Genomic DNA, 25,660 nt, shown 5'->3' with positions numbered 1-25,660 from the left:
TACAGAAGGAATTGGTGAAGATTATGGAATAAACTTTACACAAATACTGTATGTGATCTGTGATACAACTTGTGAAAAAATTGTCGAAATCGGACCATAACTTTTCAATGTCCCATATCGAATATGAAGAACTCTGTGCCTTAGGGTATTTTTTCACTGTAAACATCGGTATATATCTCAGATATCTTAATTTAATTCAGAAGGAATCTTTTTCTTCTAATAATGTGTCTCTGTACCAAAAATGGTTAAAATCGGGCCATAACTTCCCCTAGCTCTCATATAGCTAATTATAGGATTTTCAAAAGTACAAAGGGCTTAATAGTTTATAAATCGGTTAATATGTAAAATATCAGCCAAATTAAGGGTGGATATAATCTTGTATATAATGTCTGTAGATGGTGAAAAAGAGTGAAATCGATTCAGGAATTAACATAGGCCCCATATACTTTATATAATGATTTTCGTTTTCCTATTGGACTTTATGCCGAATATATGTGTCAAATTGTGTGTTATCTTAATGAAACTACATATATCAATAAATTGTAGTAGAACTGTATAAGAAACTTAGAAGAGATACTTATTTATTATTCAAAATGTATTAGTACATACCATTACCATTTACTACACAATTTTATATGCATACATACATAATATATTTTCATATATTATATATTACCAATAGAGATTGAATGGCCCGCTATTTATATGTTCGATTTCAAACACTATTTTTATCAGATAAAACCCCTGACCATGATATCAATATTAAACACTATTATTAATAAGCAGAATCTTGAACGCTCGGTTCATTATTTAACTGAAAATGATTAGCAAGATTTTCTAAAATAATCGAATATTTTCAAATCGATTGCTTTATTTTCAATTTAGTGCATTTGCATGTTTGATTTCCTTTATATCGTAGGTGGGATGGGATACTTTATAAATATTCCCGAGAATTGATTAATCATTAATTCAGATTTTTATACCAATATATTAGTTGTAGCATATTGCACTTAAATTTTTTTTGTAATTTTGGAAAAACATGATTAAATTATTATAATTAGTGTAGAAGACATTTGCTTCATGATATACATGCATACATATACACTAACTTTCTTACAACAATTATCGTAAAACATACTTTAATTAGTGTTTCTTTTGAAAAAATTCTCTAGTCACACGCACCTCTTTTTTGTTTACCCATAAAATAGACACATTCTATTTCGGCTGTGAGCATTTATGCTTGTTTCTTCATGCTTCGTTTCACGTATAATTTGCACTACATTTGTTTTTTTTTCTTTTTTGTAAATCCCGTGGGCACAATGTTTTCCACACACTCGTCACTGTTTTAAGAAAAGCAGGGAAAATAGTCCCTTTTCGCCTGTGAAAGCTCTTTACTGTGCATACTCTCTAGTATGTCACTTTTTAAAGTCGTGTTTCGTGTTTGATTTGTTTATTCCGAAAACTTACGAAAACATATTTTCGCTAAATACTCGCATGAACTTTGATTTAATTTCAAAAAATCAGAATTCAATCACGCCCGCCACAAGCACAAAACAGTTCACGCCGAACTGTTTACTCGTCGCCAAAACGAAAATGAAAATAGCTCAGCGTCAGCGCGGAGCGTATTTGGGCGAAAAAAGTTTTGGAGCACACGCTGTGAGTATTATTTTGGGGGCGCTCAATAGCTGGCTAATCAAACACCTTGCCACCTCCGCACTTCACATGGCGCTTCTCAATTTCGAATGCAATGTTTTGTAGCTTTCATTGCCCAACCAACCGCTTGCCGCCCGCTATGCGTGTGCGCTTTTGTTGTTTTGATTTCCATTTGAATTTGTATTTGAATTTGGTTTATTTGCGACGCTCGTTTGTTTTTTTTTTCAATTTTCGAATTGGCTTCTGCTTTTCGAGGCCCACTACTCACATTGTTCGTTGCTTACTGTTCGCCAATGCCGCCGCAGCGCTTGGCGATCACTATCTCAATATGGCGTTGCCAATCGCGCACTCTCTTCGCGCGCGCGCCTTTCGCACACGATTGCTCACTCGGCCATATCGCCGATGTTGCTGGCGATGTCGTGTGCTTGTTATAACTGCTTGAGAGTGCGATATGCGAAAACGCTTATGCTCTTCCTCTACGGTTCTGAGCAGATAAATTGCAAAGATGTTGCCGATCTGCTACATATGTATGTATGTAAGCACATACAACAGCAGTTCCAAGCGTGCCAAGCCCTCCACTTCTTGAAGCATTGCGTTAGCCGTCCAAGTACTACTCTTGTATGGGGCAGCTCGTGCATTGTGCGAAAGTCGTCAGCGTTCCTAATTCTTGACGCATTGGCATTTGGAGTTGACCGCATTCTTTTGCATCAAAGCGGAAGAACAAAGAGGTGATCTATGCGGAGCGAAAATATTTGCGAAACAACTTTATCATCTGTTCAACTTGGGGTCAGTGGAGTTTATCAGGTCCATGTGAAAATATGGAATGAAGTGAAGCACGTTGGCGGTTATATCATATATTGTGCTGGTGTTTTGAATTTTGTAACTACATACATATGTATGTATATATACCGTTTATAGTGCGATTTGGTAATGAGCTTTCACATTTCACCTGTGATGTTGCTCCATTGACAGTCATAATTTGCAGTTGTAGATAGTTTCATCCATTTTTAATCCAACATTTATACAAACAACAACGTCAGGCTTACTTCTTTGGACTGAGTAGCCAATTGAAAAGTAAAGTCCTCTTTCGACGAATTAAAGCCAAACCGATTTGCTCAATGTTGCGGAAGCGTAGACGATGTCTACATCCAATGAGACGACTCTAAAAGTTTTTGAGAAAAAGGTTTTGCGAAATTTTTATGCTTCTTTGAACATTGCCAACGGTGAATACCGCAGACGATGGAACGAGTTATACGACGACATAGACATAGTTCAGCGAATAAAAATACAGCGGTTACTGGTTAGGTCATGTTGTCCGAGTGGACGAAAGCACTCAATATTTGAAAGTTTACGATGCAGCACCCGCTGGTGGAAGCCGAGGAAGAGGCCAATGGCGTACTATTATTTATTCGGCTATAATCACGTAAACGGGTAGACACCGTTTAAATACATACATACATATACGAAGTCGAAGAGCAACCTCAATGATATACAGATATAGTGACATTGTGATTTGTTTTCAACAAAATTTTTAACATTCCCTTGCAATAATCAGATTAAAATAGATAGTCCATTGTAAAGTCAACCATCACAGATTCAAATCAGCGATATCTGAACCGCTCAACTAGTTTGTATAAATTACAAATTATTCTCCAAGCGCCTTAGTGCTTCCAATGGTCTTCTTGGTTTTTATTTTAATCAGGTTCGCTTTAACCGCATAACTCAATTTATACACTTCAACTGGAAAATTAACAGTTTATTTCCGAAAACACGTAACGGTTTCCAAAATAGCTGAGACAAGAACCGTGACACACTCTTATCGACGTAATATGATAACACAATTAATAAACCTAATATAACTAAACAATTTTTTTTGCTTTTATAACTAGAATACTGAATGGTAATTTGTATAGTTAAATAATATTGCAATATCAGAATCTGATACACAAATTCTTTCCTTTAGCAATGCGTAGACAAATTACTGTTTTATTTATTTCCAGCGTTTATATTAATATTATTTAGTTATTTTCGAAATATATATATCTTTTAAGTTTCATTAATTGATATATGAATACTTATATATAAAAATCGAAAGACACCTGTGCTTTTCTCACCCAACCCCTTTACTGTGCAATATGGCAGCATTGTGCCACCTTCTTCAGTTAGCGCAATCAAGTAATCACCGCTCGCCGCAATTAGCGTATTCAATAAATTGCATTGCAGTAGATGGTCGAAATTTTGTGCGGTTGCAGAGTGTGAAGGAATTTCAGTTTTCCTCATTTTTATTGCTTAAAGTGAAAACCTAAGTTTAATTGCTTTCATAAATAAACAAATCGTCTAAGGCCAGCACTAAATCAAGAACTCAAAGTGAAATCTTCAGTGTATTTAGTAACTGTATTCGGTGAAAATTTGCCCAAATTTTATCTATTGCGTTGTGATGTAATCGCGTGTGACTTCGTTCAGCCCACATTTATTGGATCTAGCAAATGTTTCTTCAAGTGTTACTTCATTTGATTGTTTTATTGTTTCGGTGCGTTGTAAGCGGCAAATTAGCTTGTAAATAGTAAATAAATAAACTACCTTAACCTCATTCGGACATAACCTCGTAAATATTGTTTGGAAATGGAATTTTTGTTCGATTAAATATAGTTGGAATATTGTTAGTGGTGTTGGGTGGGCAATGATATGCAACTCGATTTAAATATACGGCGGCCATTGTCGATAATGTAGTGCAGAATTAAAAAGAGAAAGGGTAGAAAGAGAGCACTGTAGTGATACAATTAACTGGGACTGGAAAAATTTGCAGTGCTACCGAATGTATTGAGAATATATTTTAATACAATTAGATGTTGGCGAATATTATTTTTAAAAAGTTTTATTTGGAAACATACACATTTCCAATGAAATATCCGTTTGCTGTAATTATTGGATTATGAAAACTTGCATGCTCCTTTCGTAACACATCGAATTAAGAATATAACAATAAATTTAGTTAAAAGTTTTACTAGTTTCAAATTATTGGCAACGTTGAAATTGTCTCGTGGTTTATTTTTTAGTTTACTTTGGCAAACCTTAGTGGGGGTCTGGATAAGTTTATTTAAATTTGTTTATAATCAGTGTGTTTATTTCTGTTATTACAGAATTTAGTATAAAGTGGTTATAACAGATTAAAGGGGTAATGGACCGCCAAACCTTTGAAATACAATGGATACAAGATGACCAGGATGATCTTAAAACATCCAACGGTCAACTGCTTGTAAAACCACAAATATCGTCTGAAGATGAGCTTCTCGCCAACGATGCAGCTGGTGCGGGTAGAGGGACATACCACTTGGTTTCTGGTCATGATGAGGACGACAATGTACCAAATGAAGTAGATATCGATCAAATAGCTGCCGAAAACTTAATATTTATGGCGCGAGATGGCCAAATGGTAACAGAGATAATTGACGCCACTGCAGCTGATAATGGTACCGTTGTGGTCGCGACTTCAGATGAAATTGATTGTTCAGAAGTATTACAACACGCTGGAAATGGATTTATGGATAGTTTTGTCGATACTACACCGCAAATGGTAACAGAAGAAGTAATAACGGACGATTGGGTGCAACATCAAGGCGAAGAGCGGTGTGTTAAATTGAATTAAAGTTTAGCGAGATATATAATGGTTTTGTTCTTATATTTTCAGCGTGGAAATACCAGCGGACCAAATAATTTGCTCAGGTTCACAAGTTTTACTGGATATGGAGGTGCCATTACCGACTGTTCAAGATGAGTACACTGCCCTACGTCCATACCCATGTGATTTTTGCAGCCGCCGATTTCGTAAGAAGACAAGTTTGATGAATCATATAGTTGCACATCAGAACGATCGACCACATTTGTGTAAACTGTGTGGCTCCCGTTTTTTCCGTCGTTCAGATCTAATAAATCACCTTAAAGCACATGCAGATGCACCAGATCCTGAATTAGAAACAGAATGTTAGTACCGCCTTTAAAACACTACCATGAAGCTGATATATTTTTATCAATATTTCATATTTCACATTTTAGATATGAACTTTGTGGAGCAGGAACAACAGCAACTGCAAATGCGACAACCTAACGATCATTATTATGAGCAAGATTGGACCACACACATAAATTCCTTGCAACGTGGAGAGAAATCTAGTCGAAAACCGCATAATGTTAGCGGGAACAGTTCATCTACCTCAACATCCACGACAATAGGTCGTGGCCGTATTAGTCGAATTAAACCAAAAGAAGAAAGTTATGGTTTAAATGAGCCACATGAAAACGACACAGTAGGGTTGGCAAATTTAGAAAATCAGTCGAGTGCTTTTGAAGACTGTCAACAATTACAGGCCTCCACCGCAGTTGTGAAATTTACACAAAATCAATCACCAGCGCATCAAAAGAGTTTTCCCGTTATCGATGAAAGTAAACCATTTGTTTGCCAGCAATGTGGATTGGCATTTGCTCGAGAGAAGGCAATGTTAGCCCATACAAAGGTAAGAGATATTTGTTAATTAACAACTTCTTCATAAATTATGTTTTCGGTTAATTTTTTTTTTTAATTTGTATGCAATCTTAGAATCATAGTGAAGATCACCCGCATGAGTGTAGCCAATGCAACGAGATGTTCTGGGATGCAGCTGGTCTACAGGAACATCTGAAAACTCATCAATTTGAAGATAGTAATTCGGAGTATGACCCCGATGAAGCGGAAGCTGAAGAAACACAAAGTGAATCTGAATCGGAACGCTTGTATGGGGAGTTTTACTGCAGCGAATGTGGTATGTCATTTCACAGAGAAGATTTGCTACGCAGACACGCCAAAATACACACAAAAACGACTGCCGAATGTGGTATCGATAATGATAAGGATCGCCATTGTTGCAACACATGTGGCGAAACTTTTGCCGAGGCCTTAGATTTACTAGCGCACGCCGAAATACATGCGCGTTATCCACCATATAAGTATGTTTATATTTGCATTTATTTATCTGAGAGATGTACTAAAGCATTGTTTTTCAACAGGTGTGTTCTTTGTGGCGAGACCTTTTTCGAAGAGTTGACGATCAAACGTCATCTGCAGTCATTGCATCCACATGATATGACGCCGAACTCATGTATACTCTGTGGCAAAGAATGCCGCGATCGTAAAGCTTTAATAAAACATGCCTGGGATCATTCACGCGAAAAATGCCACTCGTGCTCAAAATGTGGCAAGAACTTTCACAACAAGGCACGTCTGAAACGGCATATGGCGTCACATCGCGATAAGTCGGTAATTTGCGACGTATGTCAAGAAGAATTCCCTGATGGCCGTACACTCTCCAACCATCGACACTCGCATACTAATGCTTCAGGTAAACTATTTCCCTGTAATGAATGCGGAAAAACGTTCGGTTCGCGCAGTTCGCAACAAATACATGTGCGCATACACACCGGTGAGCGACCTTATGGTTGCCGCTTTTGTTGGAAGGCGTTTGCTGATGGCGGCACATTGCGTAAACACGAACGTATACACACGGGCGAAAAACCTTACGCTTGTTCGGTGTGCTCACGTGCATTCAACCAACGTGTTGTGCTGCGCGAACATATACGATCTCATCACTCTGGATTGGATGCAAAGCGTAATACATACTACTGCAGCGTGTGTTCGATGGAAATGTCGTCATCTGGCGATCTCGTGCAACATCTGATACAACACAGTGATATGAACACTGCCATGCAGAGGCAACCAATTGTAAGCGAAAAAATAAACAAAAAATTAACTTTATCTTTATTAATTTTATGACTTTCAGACTGGTCCTCGTAAGTACAAGAGGCGGCGAAAGTTGAAACCGCATGAAATCGCAAGGCTGCGCAGGGAAAGCCAACAAAATGGCAATGGAAGTGATATCGAAATATCAGACTTCGATATGGATAATGTGGATGACCTCTTAGGCATTGCAGATCCTATGCCGGTCTCCAAATCTTCAAAAGCCAAACGTAGCAAAGTCAAAGACAGCATCAATAATAATTCCTTGATGAAAGAAGGCGTAGACGGTGTTATATTGCCAGATAATGATATGCTTGTCGAACAGTCGAGGAAACCGCGTTATAAATATTCGGGTAGTAACTCGGATACCTTATGGCAGACAAAGCTCATCAATTCCAATTCGTTACTATCGAATTTAGAGAATACTTTGCAAAGTATCGACACACTCGTGGTAGGCTCTACGGCCAGCGGTGCCACACACTTAGATGCAGAAGAACGCAAACCGCGGTTCAAATCGGACAATGATATTAATACTGGCGGTTCACAGCGCACCCAGGAGGTACAGATCAGCAAGAACTATAATGCGAACAAAGCGCGAAAACGAACCGAAAAAATATCGGCCTCGAAGGCGACACGTCCACGCATGATTCATACGGAAAAAATGTCTTCCACTTACAATGAATTTGGCCGAAAGCGTTCGAAAACCGTTATAACCCATAAAGAACAAAACGGTTTGGATTTATTGCGTCATACCGGGCGTTCGATTGTCGACGACTATGAAATTCTTTCACCTGCCACTGAATTGCCCAAACAGATTAGTTCAAGTCCCCCACGAATCAAAGAAGAGATTGGGGAAAATAATCACGATGAATCATCACACCAACAACATAGTTTGCAATACGATGTACATGTCTCAAATTCCTCAAGAAACGTAGACCTTTATGACGCACAGTTCCTCGATGGCGCTTCATCGCTGCGCAAAGAAGCCTATGAAAAATTCAACCCTAGTATAGTTAACGATCTCGAAGAGATTTTGCGTTCTCCTATGAAATGTGATCGTGCTGAGCGCCATCGCTTTATAAGCGAGTCTTCCACGCCATTTCTCGAAGATGAGCAACATAATATGATCAAAATCGAACCAACATCACCGGATTTACGTGAAATCGTTGTTGGTGTCAGTGGCTCTGTCGGTGTGAGTGCAAGTGGTGGCAGCGGCAGCAGCAATGAACGTCGTTACGCACGCAGTGCACGCAATCGTATTGGCACTATAAATAGAAAATATTTGGAATTTGAATCGGATCTGCATACCAACGGTTCAGCACGTCATCAAAAGCGTAGTGCCACATCTGTCAATGGCAGCAGTCATTCAAAAAGTAAGCAAGCTAAGAACAGTCGACGCGAGAAAAAAGAAAGTTCCCTAATCAACCAAAGAACCACTACATATTCTTCCACTTACGGTGGTTCGCTGAGCACCACCAACGATTCATCTTTCTCTTCACTCTCGCCAACGGACGGCGTAACTGCGGTGTCAGCCGTACCGACAACCTCGCCGGCAACACCAACACAACCGGAACGCAAAGTGCGCTACTTCGAGTGTGAGATGTGCTCGGCTGTATTTCCAGATCGGGCACAGCTGCTGGATCACGTGCCTATACATATATAAAAAGGTTTCAAGCCTTAGCTACAGTGTGAATAGTAAGTGGACGCGCGAAATGACTCACTATAAGCGTTGCGCTCGTGCTATTTGAAATAGTAACACACTTCACTCTTTAAATATTTATGAAATTTATATCTACATATGTACGTGCACAACACGTTGTGCGTGTGCCTCACTTTTGCATTCACAATTGTGCAACAATTTTATTTCGTAGTAAACTTTAGTTTTAACAAGTTTTATCATTTTATTCGTTAATTCGCAAAGTCATTAATAAAGATGAGCATAGATTTAGCTACGTTTAACTAAGCTATTGTTACCATTTAAAAATAGTGCTAAAACAATGTATTTTAGTTTGTAGTTAGACAAAAGCAAAATACCTACTACCTGCTACACTTAAACTAATTTTCTTAAACACTTTTATATACATAGTCATATGTACACTAGCGAAAAGCAAGCCCTGAAACCCTAAGTGACTAATAATATGATTTAGAAAATAAACACTTGAAGTGATCTTTCAAAGAATGAAACAAAAACGAGTTTGTGCTAATTTATGATGTATGGTTGTATTAGTGTGACGGGTTTCGTTGCATTCTGCTCTAGCTCAGCTGCAGTTCCTTTATTAATTTACATATTAATGATGCCCAGTGATTTGTTGTTGATAGTTTTTATTGTTTTTATTATGAACGCGGTTCAAGCGCTTACTCATAACCTTGGCAATGACAACTGCTCGTTCAACGGTCTAACTTTGTTTAGGCTGGCATGTTACAAGACTGTGTGTAGATACATCTTTGAATATTATGGGCGATAACTCATCCGATTCTAAGTCCAATATATCAATCTTTCAACGAAGCCAACGAGTAATATATTGGAGCACTATCACACTTTTGGAAGTAATAATACCGTTATATATGAGAAATATAAAAACGACTCCCACGACTCCCACAGCAGCCGGTTCTACGCACCGGAGTTGACCCGGATTTTATCCGGTCAAGGGCTGCCCTTTCGGCGATCTAACCCTGTTTGGATCGATTAGTTTTAAGTTTTTTAAGAAATATAAAAATATATTTTATATTTTCCAATATTGCTAACGTAGTTCCTGTCGATTGCTCTGGCGGTTTGGAAAGTTCACAAAAAAAGTACGTACTGAAACGTGGTTATTGGAGCTTGAATCGATTGACAGCTTATTCGTGGAGGTTTTAGGGTTTATTTCGTTTATAATATGGTAGATGCTTATGCTGAAGGTCATTACCTTAAATAATAAAATTGTATATTTGTATTTGAGATGAGATGGTAACAGTGTTCTATATTGCTCTCACAATTAGCAAACAAAAAACAACAAAACATAAGCTAATGTTAATAATACTAACAGGTTTTCATGCTAAGAACAAAATGAATCAGAGAACACCTATGTGCGAAATATGTATGTATGTATGTAAGTATGAGTACATATAAACAAATGGAAAACAAGTTGATACAATGACTTTGTACAGTGAAAAATTTTGTTATCAGGCGGCATGCCTTTTTTTACGTTTAATATATGTATACTCGCATCTATACATGGCTTGGAACAAAGTGCCACTAGACAGAGAAATAATTATGAAAGATATTTATTTTGTTTTGTTATCACATACTATTTCGCGTGAGTGGAAAATATTATATATAGCGTAAGTGTTTTTTCCGGAAACATGCCAGAAACACTTGTATACTCAGAGTATTGAGGCGATGTTGGGAAAAGCTTCATTCCATTAGAAAATTATCTTTACCTGTGTAATTCACTGGGTGTTAGCAAAGCTCGCTATTCTTTCTTATATCAAGACCGATATATCAATATCGCGTATAAGACTTTGTTGTTGTAGAATTTTCTACAAAAAACTAATTATGAATATATCTACGGGATTTGATTACTATTGAAAAGGATTCATAACCATGGTACCTTATGAAAAAAAAATCTGCCAACAGCTTATACATGAATAGTGCTACCAAAACACAACCTCACTACTTTATAGACGAGAATTCACAAGAAATATTTTTTAAGCGAAAGCTACTGATTTCTTTCACGGTTCTTTTATGTGATTAATCATAGAAAGTGTGACTGATGCAGGCCGATTGCATGCACTTATTTGCGATCGAATGGTATGTCTGTGTTACTTAATTGTACAAAACAACCGTTATCTTTGATTTACATATATTTAAACTAGACATCAGCAAAATGTAAAAGAAAATGTTTCGTTCAGATCAAGTGAAGTCTTCTCTTTTTTACATATTTGAAAGTATTTATAGCCCGACATTGTCGTGTCTGCGAGATTATAAATATGGAAATTTTTACGTGTCAACAACAACTAGTTCAAACTAAAATTTTAATATAATATAATTGTAGCCAGCTTACTTATTTAAGACAGACACTTTACAAGCGCTATAAAGCACTGAATCATAATATTAATATTTCCAATTTGGTTCAATCAACAGGTAATCAGTGTTCTCACTGAGTACTTCAGACACTTCATTGAACTGGTCAAGTTATTTTAGATTAAAAACACAGTTTTCTGCTAAAACCACTTGTTGTTCTCACTCCTTTTGATTATACGGGTCTATTTTATTTACATACATATGTAGTAGAGCTCTTGGTATTAGACTAATCAACTAACCGAATAGGACATTATTCGAATAATAATATTCGGTTTCCAGTATTCGGATAGTCGTAAGTTGATTAACCGCTCATTTCCGACTGACCGGTTAACCGTTCGTTGTCGACTATTCGAATAGTGGAAGTTCATTAAATTAATACTTTTATTGAAAAAAAGAAACTCTTGAAAAATGTGCACAATTGACATTTTCACAAATAAAAACAAACAAAAATCAAAGGCAACAGAACAACTATTCGAATAGTCGTTCTACTACGATTAAGTCGTATACGATTACGCGCAATGTTACGACTATTCGAATAGTAGTAATCGGTTAATATTAATACGAACGGCTACAAACCGGATATTCGAATAATCGGTTATCGGGTTTTAAGAGCTCTAATATGTACTACACATATGAATATCTGAAATACCTTTTTGCAGTATATAGTAATAGTATACCCCGAAACTTGTTGCAAAGAGAGTAAAATGGCTTTGTTAACATAACGGTTGTTTATAACGCCTAAAACTAGAAGAGTTAGATATAGGATTATATATACAAAAATTATCAGGTTGACAAGTAGAGTGATGAGTTGGAGTTGCCACGCCCCCAAAATGACGAAAATCGAAAACCTATAAATTGTCATAACTATACCATAAATAATTTTATGAAAGTAAAATTTGGTACATGTGTAGGACATAACCATATCTCAATAACTACTAGACCGTTTTTAACGAAATTCGGTTCGTAACATTTCCTTGGCATCCCCATAGTATAGTTTGAAAATTGCATAAATCGGTTCACAACCACACCTACTTTTCTTAGACCACAATTTTGAAAACCATCAAAACAATTGTTCGTTCCCTTTACAGTATATAAATTAAACACAAGTGAAGTTATCGGAACAAAACTTTGCACAAATACTGTATTAGCATAGACCGTCTAAAAATCGTCGAAATCGGTCTATAAATCTTCAAGAGTCCAAGTCAAGTTCAAGTCGAACATAAGGACGGGAAATTTGCGTCTAATTTTTTATTGAAAACATCTGTAAATCTCTCAGATATTCCAAAGAAATTCCTTCTAATAGTGTGTTTCAAACATCGGATGGTCTTTATGCCGTATATATCGGTTAATATGGGAGATATCTTATCAAATTGAAGTGAGCGTTAAATCATGGATATAATGTCGCTTGGTGACAATAATAGTTGAAATCGGTAAAGGAATTACCTCATCCCCCATATACTCTATATAATTATTTTCCACATTTTAGTAGTCTTTATGTTCAATATGTGTACCAATTGTGTGTTATCTTAATTAAATTAAAGAAATAAATTACGAGAGCATTTAATGTTCGGTTACATCCGAACTTAGCCCATCCTTACTTGTTATACATATGCTAGGTACAATATTTTAAATAAATAAATGATAAATACAATGAAATGTTGTTCTAAAGATTATATTATCTATGAGTACCATAGTGCAGGGCTGATCGATAATTCAGCGATGAGTAAATATAAATAAACTCACTTCACTGCGTCAAAGGCCGGTATGTACATATGTATGTATGTAAATAAGATTTTGTAGTATGTTTTTCTTGTCGTTGGGATATACGAATACATATGTAAGTATTTAAATAGTATGATACTGAGAGTAGCAAATATGTGAGATAATTACGAGTATGTAAAAGTTGGGTATCCCCGTGCAATATCTGCCAAGATTATTATATTTAAATGTAATGACAGTGCTGGGTGCAAAATTAGCAGCCATTTTTTCAATTAAATTGTGCAAACATATAGACTGTCTTTGTATCCCAGTACCAGATAGTGAAAAGGTAGCATTTCTGCGGATAATACATTTAAGACTATATTAGCAGCACTAACCAACCAACCAGGTAACCAACTACTAAATCTGACAGAAAGAGTTCCATATTAATATAACAAGCTGAATAAAAATGCAAAACTTGCACTTTTAGTATAAATGTCGAAAGATGACATATAAATTAACGCCCATTATTTCAATTTTGAACTAGTAATAGCTTTAAAACGGTTTTATTTATCATAAATTGTTTTCTTAAGAAATATGGAATACGGTAGTAAAGTGGTTTCGAAGTCGTTTTAAAGAGACAACAGTTAGAGAAAGGAGCATACATATAGCGAAGCGCTGGTTGACCGCTGGAAACTTGAACGCGTGACTTGAACCATAACTTTCTAAGAGGTACACGACATGAATATCAATGGGTGGATTAGTATCCACGGATGAGTGGACACAATATTACGCAAATATCCGTTATTATTTTTTTATAAACAGATATATGTATATATTTATTTATGAAAAATTTCGTATGATCACTGACATCGATATAAAGCATAAGCAAGGCAAACATTTTACACAACACTGTACATATATATATATTAGTTTGTAAACAATGGACAAACAGAGAGAACAGTGAGAAAGTGTGGTCGTTGCCCGTATTATTACTATGCCACTGCCTTTGTGTTCGCTGCCGATGTCAAACAATGAGCAAATGAGTGCGTATATGTTTGTACCTGTGTGTATATGAGCACACAAAGTATACTATAGTTATGCGTTAGCTTACAACTATTGACACTGCGAGTAGTGTTCCAGGGCCTATAAAAGTCAATTTCATTTCAAGTCGGCAACAGTTTTATACATCTCTTCGTGCAGAAACGATAAAGTTCGTAAATAATTATAAAAGTTTCAAATTGAAAATGATCAATGCCAAGTTGTTCGTATTGCTCGGCTGTGTTACCGCAGTAGTTCTCGCTATGCCTAAAGATGTAAGTTCGTGAGGGAACCATATGGCACGGAAAATATTTACACAATTAATTAATTTTCATATTATTTTCTTCAGCATTTAGTTGGAGGCGTCGCCCAAATCAGCGGTGATGATCTAAAGCAGGTGGAAGAAGATCTTCAGAATTCACTAACTAAATTGGAAAAGGGGGAAGGACCCGTTTATAAGTAAGTCTATCGATAATATGTAATTCAATTTGCAAATACATATACACATTTGTATGTATCTACGGAATATTATATCTATATTCGGACGTACATATATGCATATGTGTATGTATATATTATTATTTGCGACCCAACTATAACTAAAACTATTTTGTTTTGTTTACGTCTAAATAGAATCTCAAAAGTGAACTCAGCAAGCAGACAAGTGGTCTCAGGCACACTCACGAAAATCAATGTGGACCTCATTGCGGGAAATAATAATGTGAAGAATTGCAATGTGGAAATCTGGTCCCAGCCATGGTTGCCAGAGGGTATTCAAGTAACTATCGATTGCGATGGTGAGGAGAAGATTGTGCGCAAACATAGCGCCTAATATGTTTTCAGTATAATGTATGCCTTGAAAAGTGTGATATGATAAAGGAATTTTAATTAAAATCCATTGAATTATTTATAATGACAGGTGTGACAAACTCTGATTTTAGTTGGATAAGGAGGGTGGTTGCCATATGTCTATCTTACAAGAATGAATAGAGAAAAATGTTGGTTAGGTTTTCAACACATAACGGTTGTTGTAAGTGTCGGTATGTAGAGTTTCAAAATGTCTCCATAGTATGGCAATAAATTATTAAGCTATTTCCTCAGACACATTGATAAGAACTGACAATTCTTGTTGTTACCGTATCTTTGTCTATTTGGTATTCAGGTGATCCAAAGTGGTTCACGACTGCTGTCAATCAAGAGCAAGCTAAAAAGTGCTAAACAGTGTATAACCTCTCTATGAAATGAAAATCCATGAGTTTTTAGTTAGACGTAATCTCCAAGAGACATATATATGTATACATTTCAAAGGAATTGAATAATTGCTTCATGATATGCAGAATTTTGAGTGATAGAAGCCTGCTGATACTAAAATGTGACTTGACGAGAGTGACTCGGGATCTGCATCAGATGAAAAAATCATGTGTAAGTGACTTGCGAAATCTCATACAAACATTGTAAACACTGAATACGTTGAACCCAATGGACGTCCGAAAGAGACAGTTATTGACGAAAACACGAAAAAAATCAATACAATAACATGATCGTAAAATAAAGTTGATTGAGATCGATGACACTCAAAGACGACTCAAAATAGGTATTGGTTATCAAAAATGTTATAATTTTGGTTACGCGAAACCTCTGCACAAAGTAGATATCGTGGAGCTTGCAATCGATATATTCACCGTACCTCAATTCAATGAAAACGATTGTGAACTCGATTTCAATACTTTTTCCTGTCCTGAGGACGCAGTAGAATGTTCGTTGGAACTAAATGTAACGCCAATGTAAAGGCAACCGCCGAGTATCGCTCTCGGTGGCAATACTATTTTGCGTTGTAATTTCAATAAACAAGCTTTTTCTTTATGTCAGCAATAAGTCTATATGTATTATACATTAATGTTTGTATGTATAATATGTATGTATGTATATGTACACTAAATAGTAGTTCCAATGCCGTCATCGACTAAAGTAATATTATTTTACTTGAAAATTCGTGCTTATATATTAAACATTTTCAACGATGAATTTATAGTATTCTAAAAATCATCTAATATACGAGGGCTGTTATATATATTTCTGGCCTAATAATGAAAATAGGAATATTTATCAACGAAAATGGTTTTATTGTTTTTCAAAATATTCTCCATCAAGATTTATACACTTTTGCATGCGCTCAAACCAATTTTCGAAGCACTTTGTTTGAGCATTTTTTTGAGCGATTGTCAAATTGTGCGGGATCCAACGAGAACAAATCTTTTTTATGGCCAGGTGTTCATGCAATATCGAATGTATGCTGGTGGGAGAAATGCATAGGCATGCCTCTATCTGAAGGTATGTTACATGACGGTCTTGCATTATCAGTTCACGTACGGCATCGATGTTTTCTGGCACAACGGCTGTTTTTGGACGACCTTCACGGAATTCGTCTTTGAGCGAGCGTCGGCCACGATTGAATTCGTTCTACCAGTTTTTCACAGTGCTATAGGATGGTGCTTCATAGCCATATAAAGATTTTAGTTCATCGATGCACTCTTGTCGCGATAATCCACGTCGAAAGTTGTGAAAAATGATCGCACGAAAATGTTCACGAGTTAATTCCATTTTTTGGCTCGGCCAAAACTCTCTCTTTTTTTACTCTCTGTAAATAAAACAATTCATGATTAAATGATAAAACGTTCTGAGTGATGTTATGCTAAAAGATGTCAAACTTTCCAATGGAAATGTCAGATTGCACCTGGCAACACTTAGTGTTGCCTAGGCCAGAAATATATATAGCAGCCCTCGTACTAATACAGTAATCCCCGCTTAAATGCCACTGCTAAAAATGTATTATTTTTGAGGCACCAAGGCGGAAAAGGCACCTAAATGTATTCGACTTAAGTGCTTAGAGGTACTTACCAAACTTTTTCTCAAATACCTCGATCAATAATTTTTTTCTTTTAGAATGAAAATCAAATTTATTTCTTATTAATTACAAAAACATGTATATGTTTTCCTTTTGATATTACTTATGGCATTCAATGCAAAAAATATTAAAAGGCACTTAAAAGAGGAAAATTTCATTAAATTTTTCATTTGTAGCTCAAATGTTATAGGCAAGCGGGAAGGTTATCAGTGTACATACAGTAGCGGACATCGATGTAGGTTAGGTTAGGTATACAAGTGTATGCTAATTATACGAAGTACATTATTCAGCTATAATAAAAATATTAATTTTGTATAACGGTTGAGCTGTATGGTTAATATTAAGATTACATCTCAAAAACACCGTAATAATAATTTAAAAGATACTATAATTCTGATCAAAATTAAACTAAAATTTGCCACCCTCTATCTTAGATAAATTAAAACTTTCATTAACAGACTGGAAAATCGGTTTATCATATCTTTCCTTAACCCTTATGTGCCGAATGTAATGCCTTTGTCTCTTCGCCTTTAGTCGCGAATATCTGTCATCTCCTAATCGGTTAAACAATTCCGCCTAGTTGTGATATATTTTTTATTCTTTGTAAACGTTTGAACCACACACTGATTGTTTGGCATAATCAAATATATAGTCGAATAACTTAAGATCTTTTGATGAGTTTTTTTTACGCAATAGTGACAACAGGTAGGCTGGGGCCCCAAACACTGCTGAGAAACGCTAGTTGCCCGAAGTCCGATCCGATTTCAAAGGTGAACTTGCTTTTACGTCCTAATTATTAATACCAATACTCTCTCAAGAAAGTAGATCTATCCACGAGTGATTTGATAATGATGAAACATGTTTTTAGGCGTGAATAATTGGAAATAATGCAGAGCTTTTCTGTGAATAATAATCAAGATCTGGAAAGTATTTTATTTTGATGTGAATATGAATAAATCAGCCCTTGTTACTGATAAAAGTAAAATCTGTGCTTCTTTACTTTACATATTTTATTACATATATATTACTAATTCTTGAATTTCGGTACTCATATAAGTGCTCATTGTCATTTATCCAATAATAACTGCAGGTCTATTCACACGCATACCGGAATTGGCTCTTCTGCGAATATTTTGACGTCTTCTACCGTTAGCCATGAGGGGTCTTCCAAATTTTTGTGGCCTTCGCTGCGGCCTACGTTGTACCCGAATTCTTCTTTTGGCGAAGAATCTTACATTGTTTAGTCTAACCTTTCTACGAACCGGAGATGACGGGTTGTTTCCCCCATTTCCATTTCCAATACCATTGTCATTGCCATTGTCATCGTTACCACTTCCGCCACTTCCGCCATTTCCCCCATTGTTGCCAGTATTATCATTATTACCGGACCCGCCATTGCCGCCAGTATTTCCATTATTATCGGATCCAACATTGCCGCCAGTATTTCCATTATTATCGGATCCACCATTGCCGCCAGTATTTCCATTATTATCGGATCCACCATTGCCGCCAGTATTTCCATTATTACCGGATCCATTATTGCCGCTAGAATTATCACTATCATTGGGTCCACCATTGCCGCTAGAATTATCATTATCATTGGGCCCACTATTGCCGCCAGTATCAGTGGCACCTCCGGCACAATTGGCAACCGACAGAAAACATACGCTAAGCAGCGCTAAAACAAAGAACAAACTCAATTTCTTCATCTCAGAGAAGTTTTCTTTAAATATATCTGAAACTAATTGAATTCGAAGTGATATCACTTGAGTATTTATACTACTCGCGACCCCAAAGACTTGAGTAAATAATAAGAATAGAATACGCAAGTTCTTCGTCTTTCAAGGCCATTTGGCCCGTTATTGCATAAATTGTTTTTTGCAAATTTCGCAAGTAGCAAATACATCAGACAAGCTGTATAAACTAAAATATGGAAAGTCAGGCATTAGAGTTTTTTCTGCTAATGTACGCAGTTCATTTCGTTAAATCCAAAGGTTGGGGGTTCGCTTTCAAGTGAATTCTAATATTATCTAGGGATTACTTCCAAGTGAATTTTGATATATGGTGGAGTGCCTTCAGTGAGGCTTTATTTCGATTGGTGTGTTGCTTTTACGAAATATACTAGAGATATCCAAGTTAAGTATGTCAGCAGTAAGAACTCTAGTCAATATTTAAACACTATAATATTATTTATTATAAAACCGTACCGAAGAATCTACCTTATGATTGAATATCGGCGCATATGAACGTGAGAATATCGGCCTAAAGCTACTCCTGTACTCGCATATACTCGTATTATTATTTTTAATGTTATACAATTAAATATTTTGAAAATTCAAGAGATTTTTAAATAAATAACAAATGTTATTTTATTTGTACAAGTGATTATTAAACTTCTTTAGTCTTTAGTGAAAATAATTATTTATGCGGTATGTAGTCTCTTTAGACTGCAAGCTTTCATAATCACATAGATGACTGCGTTTAAAGTTTATTCTTTTATTTTTTTCTGGTTTGAGTCCGCAATTGCCGCTTCCAAAAAGGGTCGATAAACACGCAATGGCACCGCTCTCACTACTGGACATGACGGTTCTTGCTATATAGTAACTTAAATAATGGATTTAGTCGTAATAAAAATCTGATCTAATTTGAGTCTGTTTGTTTAGATTCATACTCTTATACAGAATATGTCGAAGTGGTCCCATTGAAGTATCCTGTCTTTCATCTCCTTAATGACACGCTTTCTTTAACCAATTGCCTCATAAAAGATATTAAATAAATAACAACAACATATTGTTTGACTTGGGTTTTCCCAACTTTTAATACGTCTATTTCATATTTGCATATACAAGGTAAACAAGCGAAGAGTTCTTCGTTGATATTATTTTGGCTTTATAAATCGAGATATGGTACATATACATATTAGCTTAACTGTTTTTGCCAATAATTTCAATTTGCTCGTATAAAATTTCACTCACATCTGAGCTTTTATTAAACCAAGCAGAGAAAGTTAAAGTTCGGAGTAAGGAAGTGCTAAATGTGGGTGCAGCCGAACACTACTTACTTCCACAATTTGGAAGAATTAAAATGCGAGGCATCAGTTTTTCATCCGATATTTGATCTTTTAAACTGATTCCGCTCATCTTTGACACAAAATGTATCTAGTAAGAAGGTCACCAAGTTCCGTTGGATATGTTCTTTAATGGTAATTCTTTAATGGGTATTCTGGTGTAGAAATAAACAAATTATTTTGTTTTTATATTTCCCAAGTTTAACTATTTAAGAATACGTCTATATAGATTTTTTTTTTAATTCAAACCATTTTCCGAAATACCGGTATTTTCTTGGCGCGTCATTCAAACTGGTACCTACGATTCCTCAAGTTCTGCTGGACCGATTTGCCCGAATTCTTTGAAGAGTCTTCTTTATAGACGTCTTTATCGTTGGAACTAGCAGGGGACAACAAAGGGAACCCAAATACTCGTGCTTAATTGATTATATATTACAAAAGAGGGTATATTTACATCATAGTACACAATTAAAGTGGATACTTACAAAAAAGTACACAATAAATGAGAATGTTATAAAAATTTCGTGTCAAAAGAGAATATTCTGTTTTTTAGAATTCTGTAGCTTTAAAGTCAAGGTCCTATTTTGCTCAAATTGTCTAGTTAGAACCATGTAAAGATATAGTTCCTAAACACAAATACTATTTATATTAGGGCTTTAAATATTTCGCTTATAATGATTTCTAATTTTGTGAGAAAAAAGTTAAGATGTCCCCTTTTGAAAAGACACTCCGCATTTACGAAAAGCTTTTGTGCTAAGTGTATGCAAGCATACATATTTTACAACGCGAATTTTATATTTTTAAATATTTGCTCAAGTCTGCCTAAATAGACGTATATGAAATATTTGAAAATATTGTATTCAGACCGTTATAAATGCACCTGTATAAATTGACATTAATTCAAATAAATGGTATAAATTACAGAAATAGGTATATTTTTCAGAGTTTTACTGAAGTGCATTGAAGAGACATTCTGTACGCGCACCGAACAATATCTATAAAATGTTCATCATGAAATTGCCTTTACTTTGTGGAATATTGATTTTGGTGTCAATTTGCCAGGTCATGCCCGTAGATGGTGCTGTTGACGATTTTGGCGGTGTGCTGAATGATGCGGATTGTCCAGATCAGCAATTTGAGTTCCAACACGAGTATTTCAAAAATGTTGATGAGGAAGACGAAGACTTTGAGAGCGGGGAGAATTATAATGAAAGGAAGCGGTAGAAATTTCGAAGAACATAACATAAAACTGTAATATTTTCCATATGGGTATAATTTACTTAAAATTCCCATAAGTCCATATTTGATTTATAGGTGAATATATCTCTTATTGGGACATGTGTAAAAAATAAATTTTTGAATATTTGAACATGCTGGTTTATTTAATAAAATAAAACATAAAGAAAAAATTTAATGCAGTAGATTGAGAATGGATAAAGAGGGAAATTGTGCGTGAAGCGCGTCCCTAATAAGTGAGGGCATCAATAACTTTTAAAGTGGTTGCATGTCGGATAGGATAGGATCCCTTGGTAATTTAGTACAATCGAGTTCACTTGGAAAGGTGAATACCACCCTTTTCTGGGTCTCACAAGGTGAGATCAACATCGACTACTTGGATAAATGTAAAAAGATCACAGAACTTATTATGCTGATTCGAAGTCAAATTGCGGAAAAAATACTCCATTTGATCAAGTAAAACGGCTCTTCTACCATGCCATAGGCTCACCTCTCAGACGACGTAACGAGTTAATTGGTTGAACTAAGCTCTTTTTTCGTTTCCAAACTTAAACATGTAAGAGGAGGCTAAGTACGGGGTTAACCGAATTAAAACTCTCGCAATTTATTTATTTAATTTTATTAAGAAAACATACAACTTGCCCCCCATATTCGGAATAAAGTCCTCTAGAATAACAATAATCATTACATATAGTATATGGGCACTGGGGTAACTCCTGGATTTCAACTTAATCACACCCATTTTCTTAAAAAACTTACATCCAAATATGCTCAGTTCTAGTCTGATCATCTGTACCAAATACTACTTTTATAACCAAATTTATGGCTTAGTTACGGCACTTTATAAGTTTTCGGTTTTCACCATTTTATGTGATTGGAACTTGTCTCGTCATCCTGATCATTTTGATATATGTATGTATATGTATAACCAACCCTATTTCTAACTCGTTGAATTCTGTGACTTACAAACGACCTTTATGTGAGCAAAACTACAATACTCTCTTTGCAACTTTCTTGCGAGAGTATAAAGGGTCACTCAGTCCTCAAGAAGGGTTAAAGAAATTGGTGATCGCTGATCTGGTCTATCAACCCAAACTGTGATAAAACTATAGGAAGAACTAAATCGTAATTTTTCCTAAACTTTCCTTATTCTTCACAAAATGATATTGCTTGAACGTAAAATGAGGTGACTATCCTTAGGTCATTTTACAGATATTAGGGAATACAATGGACATGTCTCATGATTATTTGGGTATTCGAAATATCTAGTATTCTAATTCAACAGTCAGCTACCAAAGTTATGGCATGATATGATAATGCCCCGGATATCGAATATGAAGTGCCTTATAGTGATTTTTTACCGAAATATCGGTAAATCTGTCAGATACCTTTATTTAATCCAGAGGAAATCTTCCTCTTTTTCATAACTCTCATATAGATAATTATAGGATTTTCAAAAATACGATGAGCTTAATAGTTTATAAATCGGTTAATATGTGAAATATCTTAGCCAAATTAAGTGAGCATATATATAATGTATAATGTAATTATATATAATGTACGTTGGTGATGAAAATGAGTGAAATCGGTTCAGGAATTACCTCAGCCCTCATATACTATATATGATGATTTTCGGTTTTCTATTGGACTTTATGCCGAATATATGGATCAAATTGTGTGTTATCTTAATAAAACTATAGCAATAAATTGAGAGTATAAAATGGTTGCACCCGAACTTTGCCTTTCCTTACTTTTTTTTACTGAAAATATAGGTATGTTTCTCAGATATTTTGAAGAAATTTGTAGGGAATATTTTTCTTCTAATAATATGTCTCCTTGCCAAAAATGGGTGAAATCGGGTCATAACTTCAACTAGCTCCCATATGTCTAATATTAGAGTTGCCAACTTTCGATGGACTATGTGGGTCAAATTGTGTATTATATTAATAAAATTACATAAATAAATTGCGAGAGCATAAAATGTTCGGTTGTACCCGAACATAGCCTTTCCTTACGTGTTTTTGTTTAAAATTGTACATACTTTTCAGATTGCCTGTTAAAACACTCAGAATACATACAATTTAAAGCGCCTTTGAAAAATATGGTAGAGGCAATTAAACTTGTAGGTATATATCGTACTTTAATCTAGTAGCGTGCGAAATTTCATAAACTACAAATATAAGTTTTATGCAAATAATGGAATGCGTGGGGCGGGCACAGGTAGAAATACAGCACTGAAGTTTTAATAGTACCGGTTAATCCAGTTAGTCGATTAGTCGAATACCAAGAGGTCTAGTACATATTTGTATAAAGGTAGAAATTTCACGTTGCTCCGACTTTACTATTTATATTCACATTTAATGTAGTTAATTTGAAATTTTTTTACCCCTGCTCGCTCCGCCCTTGTGCAACGGAATAATTATGTTTTTTTTTTGTGTGCGAAAAAGTTATTATTCACATTTTTTGCCAATCATCATTAATTTTCGAGCACGCTACAATTGGTCCCAAGACTACAACATTAAGCTATTATAGTAAGGTTCATTTTTCTACTTGGAAAAAGTGAGCTCTGCTCACTTGGCCAAACATTTAAACGTGAAGTCAACACCAAAGCTATCTCGAAGAACAGTAATAAATATTTGAATGTTTGGCCCCATGTACTTTATATTATTTGAACACTTGTTAGACAAGCAAATATCTGAATATCGATATAAAATTTATGGAGCTTTAAAAAATTTGTTCAGTCACTCTTGAAACTGTGAAAATGCCTATTCTAAATTTGTCGCTCATTTGTGGACTAAACGTTGTTTCGCTTATATGTCAGGTAGCTTATCTGGCGATAGATGAAGCGATTGGTGCTGATGGTGATGAGACCATGGCACAAAACATTATCCCTGAGGCTGTTGTTACACTCGAGAAGCAGCAGCACTGCACTGAAAAGCAATAAAAGAAATTCTGGGGAGGAGCACAACGTTGAAGACTGGGCCCTTGTTTCAATTTATGCGAACTCGATTAAAAAATGTGAACTTCATTTGATTTCGACGTGATGCGAAACGGAAGATGAGCACATCAAGTTTTGAAATTGGTTATCAATATACCATTAATAAATAGTCTATGGGATGTGAAAACAAGAACTTATTTTAAGCTCTTTATGTTTTAACTGTTTTGTTTAAATTAAGTTTAATTTATTACAAAATGCAGCAGATAAATAGAAACAAATTGTAAAGTATTACAATAACTTTGGCCTTAAGGGATTTAATGGTAGCTTAGGACCGCAAATTGAATTAGTTTTATTTATTATTCAAATTATCAGTTCATAAAAATGAAAACAAAACTGATAGCAAAACAAAAAGTTGATTAATCAAAATATCAATGTTCCCGTTTCATTTGATATAAATGGGAAAAACAAATCGCAACTGAAAAAAAACAATGTTTGACGATTTCAAATTTTGAATTTAACCAGTTTATGTGTTTCGATTGTCTTATTGTGTCAATATTGTGATAAACACTTTTATGCCGCGACCAACACTAATTTTTCAAAAACTAGCTATAATGCAACTAGAATTTAAAATATTGTGGTCACAAGAGCAAAGCGGGATAGCGCGTGAAACGACTCGGCTGGATCAATAAATCGATTAGTTTCGTAACACATACATAAGTAAATTTATGAAGTAGTATTTTGAATCAAGAAGAGTTTCGGTGCGATTCAAGAATGATAGAAGACAATATTACGCCATTCGTTTACAGTTAGCTTTTTTGGGTTTTAATTTCCTGTTGACTGACGCACTCACGACCCCCAAACACGCGAGCAAAACAAAAAACGAAAGAAAAACTGACAAATTGCACGGCAGTACAAAACAATAAAACCTAAACAAAGAGCTGAGGTCAAGGCTAGTGCTTAATTATTAATTAAAATTCTAAGTGAAAAATGTATTAACTTGAAAAATAAGTCCGCAATGGCGGAATTCGGAATGACATCAGCAGTGTACCAAGCATTGATTAAAATCTATTGACTATGTAATAAACACAAATGAAGCCACCAACTATCCAATTGAATTTTTGAACCCCTTGGATGTGCCTTGCTTACTACCGAACAATTTACGTCTAAAGATTGACTCCGTAGTAATCATGCTTCGAAACTTAAACCAAGAAATTTGAAATTCTAAAGATTGACTCCGTAGTAATCATGCTTCGAAACTTAAACCAAGAAAAAAATGAAAATTGTTGAACAAT

General features: G+C 35.4%; 4 protein-coding genes and 1 long non-coding RNA gene across 5 annotated transcripts in view; 2 read left to right on the top strand and 3 right to left on the bottom strand.

Moving 5' to 3' along the window:
* The window catches only part of LOC105212375 (uncharacterized), a 97,797-nt gene extending 94,438 nt beyond the window's left edge, over positions 1–3,359 (bottom strand). The window contains exon 1 of the mRNA XM_011184300.3: positions 1,183–3,359. The gene's annotated coding sequence lies outside the window, so the exon portion shown is untranslated. The remainder of the gene's footprint in view (positions 1–1,182) is intronic.
* A 455-nt stretch (positions 3,360–3,814) lies between these two features.
* On the top strand, positions 3,815–9,379 carry Znf569_1 (uncharacterized). Its single transcript, XM_011184305.3, has 7 exons — positions 3,815–4,183; positions 4,794–5,280; positions 5,342–5,634; positions 5,707–6,164; positions 6,248–6,633; positions 6,694–7,405; positions 7,464–9,379. The coding sequence occupies exons 2-7, from the start codon at positions 4,832–4,834 to the stop codon at positions 9,081–9,083; spliced, it is 3,918 nt and encodes a 1,305-aa protein (XP_011182607.2). The 5' UTR covers positions 3,815–4,183; positions 4,794–4,831; the 3' UTR covers positions 9,084–9,379.
* Positions 9,380–9,990: 611 nt separating this feature from the next.
* On the bottom strand, positions 9,991–11,554 carry LOC128920001 (uncharacterized). Its single transcript, XR_008470116.1, has 2 exons — positions 11,464–11,554; positions 9,991–10,326 (listed from the first exon to the last, which is right to left on the bottom strand). It is a non-coding gene; the product is annotated as an uncharacterized LOC128920001 (long non-coding RNA).
* A 2,710-nt stretch (positions 11,555–14,264) lies between these two features.
* LOC105212378 (sarcocystatin-A) lies at positions 14,265–15,135 on the top strand. Its single transcript, XM_011184306.3, has 3 exons — positions 14,265–14,497; positions 14,572–14,681; positions 14,856–15,135. The coding sequence occupies exons 1-3, from the start codon at positions 14,429–14,431 to the stop codon at positions 15,052–15,054; spliced, it is 378 nt and encodes a 125-aa protein (XP_011182608.2). The 5' UTR covers positions 14,265–14,428; the 3' UTR covers positions 15,055–15,135.
* A 775-nt stretch (positions 15,136–15,910) lies between these two features.
* On the bottom strand, positions 15,911–18,836 carry LOC105212379 (N66 matrix protein). The gene is made up of 2 exons (XM_054230601.1): positions 18,431–18,836; positions 15,911–16,044 (listed from the first exon to the last, which is right to left on the bottom strand). The coding sequence occupies exons 1-2, from the start codon at positions 18,834–18,836 to the stop codon at positions 15,911–15,913; spliced, it is 540 nt and encodes a 179-aa protein (XP_054086576.1).
* Positions 18,837–25,660: the final 6,824 nt, after the last annotated feature.

The sequence above is a fragment of the Zeugodacus cucurbitae genome, chromosome 2, assembly GCF_028554725.1.
Source record: "Zeugodacus cucurbitae isolate PBARC_wt_2022May chromosome 2, idZeuCucr1.2, whole genome shotgun sequence".
NCBI classification, from domain to species: Eukaryota; Metazoa; Arthropoda; class Insecta; order Diptera; family Tephritidae; genus Zeugodacus; species Zeugodacus cucurbitae.
This window is presented reverse-complemented; position numbering and strand designations above follow the sequence as displayed.

What these genes read in the sequence shown, in the direction of transcription:
- LOC105212378 (XM_011184306.3), top strand. Translation starts at nt 14,429, where the DNA reads ATGATCAATGCCAAGTTGTTCGTATTGCTCGGCTGTGTTACCGCAGTA. An exon ending in TTCTCGCTATGCCTAAAGAT is followed by an intron (nt 14,498 to 14,571) that starts GTAAGTTCGTGA and finishes TATTTTCTTCAG; the next exon opens with CATTTAGTTGGAGGCGTCGC. An exon ending in GGGGAAGGACCCGTTTATAA is followed by an intron (nt 14,682 to 14,855) that starts GTAAGTCTATCG and finishes ACGTCTAAATAG; the next exon opens with AATCTCAAAAGTGAACTCAG.
- Znf569_1 (XM_011184305.3), top strand. Translation starts at nt 4,832, where the DNA reads ATGGACCGCCAAACCTTTGAAATACAATGGATACAAGATGACCAGGAT. An exon ending in CAACATCAAGGCGAAGAGCG is followed by an intron (nt 5,281 to 5,341) that starts GTGTGTTAAATT and finishes TTATATTTTCAG; the next exon opens with CGTGGAAATACCAGCGGACC. An exon ending in CCATGCAGAGGCAACCAATT is followed by an intron (nt 7,406 to 7,463) that starts GTAAGCGAAAAA and finishes TATGACTTTCAG; the next exon opens with ACTGGTCCTCGTAAGTACAA.
- LOC105212379 (XM_054230601.1), bottom strand. Translation starts at nt 18,836, where the DNA reads ATGAAGAAATTGAGTTTGTTCTTTGTTTTAGCGCTGCTTAGCGTATGT. An exon ending in TGACAATGGCAATGACAATG is followed by an intron (nt 16,045 to 18,430) that starts GTATTGGAAATG and finishes AACGCAAAATAG; the next exon opens with TATTGCCACCGAGAGCGATA.